At 36.7% G+C, this 2,336-nt stretch overlaps 1 protein-coding gene across 1 annotated transcript in view; it reads right to left on the bottom strand.

The window, feature by feature from the left end:
- LOC107725433 (mitogen-activated protein kinase kinase kinase MLK4-like) overlaps positions 1-2,336 on the bottom strand; it is a 27,936-nt gene that overhangs the window by 9,495 nt on the left and 16,105 nt on the right. Inside the window, exon 5 of the mRNA XM_016534675.1 lies at positions 933-1,108. Within this exon, the coding sequence (XP_016390161.1) occupies positions 933-1,108 (176 nt within the window). The remainder of the gene's footprint in view (positions 1-932; positions 1,109-2,336) is intronic.

Here is a 2,336-nt window from a genome sequence, read left to right as displayed (position 1 = left end):
AAAAAATCAATGGTATGAATGGCAGTTTCACTTCCTTTGGCCTTGGAGGACAGAGCTCAGATTCCTCTCTGCCTTAAACAGCTCATTTCAGATCGGTCTTCTTTTCTTGGTTTTACCCTTGAGCACCACAAACATATAATGTGAGACCTGTGAGTGAGTTATTCATAAAACAGCAGCACCATTTGTGTGCTAGTAAATAAATACTTAAAATCTGCTTGTTCTGACATTCTGTTTACTTGAAGATGGCAAATGGAAATTCTGCCTTTTGGTTAAAAGAATCAATCACCTTTATGATGGAGCTAGTTTACTTCTCCAAATCTTTTGAACAGAATAATCCACATGTATAAAACTTGCAGGCAGAATTGTTAAGCATTAATCAAAACAGTTTTCCGGCCACATGGAGTAAAGCCGTTTGGCCTAATCTCTTATGAATAACTTCTGTAAGAAGCTTTGGGGCAGTCTGCCAAGAAACACACTTGGGCAGATGATTTAGACAATTCATTAATGAATGAACAATTTGTTTATTTACTAGCAAGGAAAAGTTTGGCGCATGATGTAACAATGAAAATATTTATTTACTTGCAGCAGTGGAAAAATTCAAGATTGATCAAGAATGTATGTGGAACAATGTCAGAGTTTCTACATGACGTTTTAGCTGACTTGCAGGAAAGGGCATTCTTGATCAACCAACGGCAAAACCTTTTCAACACAGCAAGCTGCTAGGACTGGAAGCAGCTTATCATATTAACTTTATCGAACGCTTAAGGCCATTCCATTGGTAATAGATGGCTTTAAGAGGATAAGTTCAACCAAATACAGCTACCCTGTTAAAATCTGTAACCCTGAAAACAAAATAGGTCCACTGTCTCATTACAAAACCATGTAAAACAAGCTCAGAAATAGACAAGCCAACAAAATCTTGATCAACTGACCTTTTCTTTAGTACGCAACTCATCAAACATTTCTTGAATCTCCACTCTCCAGTCCTCCTGCATTGAGTGGAAGGAGTCCTGCGGCATGGTGGCCATCACAGCCTCCTCTATGGCAGTCAGCTGCTCCAAGATGGAAGCAAAGGACGGACGGATGTGGGGATCCTGCTCCCAGCATTCTAGAAGCACAAAATATGTTAGAATCTATCTATTGGTTATCATTACAATGACCTTTCATTGCTGATTGCAGTGGGACTTGTTCACACTCAAGCCCTGTTCACGCCACCAGCAACACACAGTAACATGATCCTATTCATATCAATAGAGAGCTGCCGATTTAGGCAAAGTAGGCATGACCAATGGCACGACAAAGTTGAGAAATGTTTAACTTTATGCAAATGAAGAGCATCTTTCAGGAACAACTTCCAATAGAAATGAAGACTGTGCTAGAGGAGCTCAGATCATCCATCTCAAGTGCAAGCAAGACAGGACAGAATGGAGCAATTTCCCTTTTCTATATGATTTGTCTGTAAAAACATACATGGATATAATAAAATAATATGTGGAACTGTCTGCAGTCTCAGTGAGTTTGATTCATACAATGATTATATAATGCATTGCAATGAGCTGTTTAGCACTGATGCAGTTTGTGCTAACACAGTTTCCTTTGTATAATATTCATTAGTAGAGACAAACTGTTAATTTTTCACAATCAAATGTTACCCTGGACCACAAAACCGCTTTTTTTTTTCAAGTCGCTTGGGTATATTTTTAGCAATAGCCAAAAAAACATTGTATGGGTCAAAATTATCGATTTTTCTTTTATGCCAAAAATCATTAGGATATTAAGTAAAGATCATGTTCCATGAAGATATTTTGTAAATATCCTACCGTAAATACATCAAAACTTAATTTTTGATGAGTAATATGCATTGCTAAGAACTTCATTTGGACAACTTTAAAGGCGATTTTCTCAGTATTTTGATTTTTTTTGCACCCTCAGATTCCATATTTGCAAATGGTTGTATCGCGGCCAAATATTGTCCTATCCTAACAAACCATACATCAATGGAAAGCTTATTTATTCAGCTTTCAGATGATATATAAATATCAATGTCAAAAAATTGACCCTTATGACTTGGTTTTGGACATGGACAGCATGGTTTTGGACATGGACAGCATGGTTTTGTTGTCCAGGGTCACTCACAAATGAGAATTTCTTGGCAGTAGGACTAATTTTAGTCTACTAAAATCTAGTCTAATTCAGCACTAATTTTAATTAGTGGTCGACCGATATGGGTTTTTTGACAGCCGGTGCCGATATCTTGGAATGTATTCGATATAAAGCCGATATAATTGTATTTATATTTAAGAAATTTGAAATCATTTGAAAATGGATTAAAAATA

Source organism: Sinocyclocheilus rhinocerous, unplaced genomic scaffold, assembly GCF_001515625.1.
Source record: "Sinocyclocheilus rhinocerous isolate Xijiao unplaced genomic scaffold, SAMN03320098_v1.1 scaffold366, whole genome shotgun sequence".
In the NCBI taxonomy this organism is placed as follows: domain Eukaryota; kingdom Metazoa; phylum Chordata; class Actinopteri; order Cypriniformes; family Cyprinidae; genus Sinocyclocheilus; species Sinocyclocheilus rhinocerous.
Note: the sequence above shows the minus strand (reverse complement) of the source record. Positions and strands in the feature narration are given on the sequence as shown.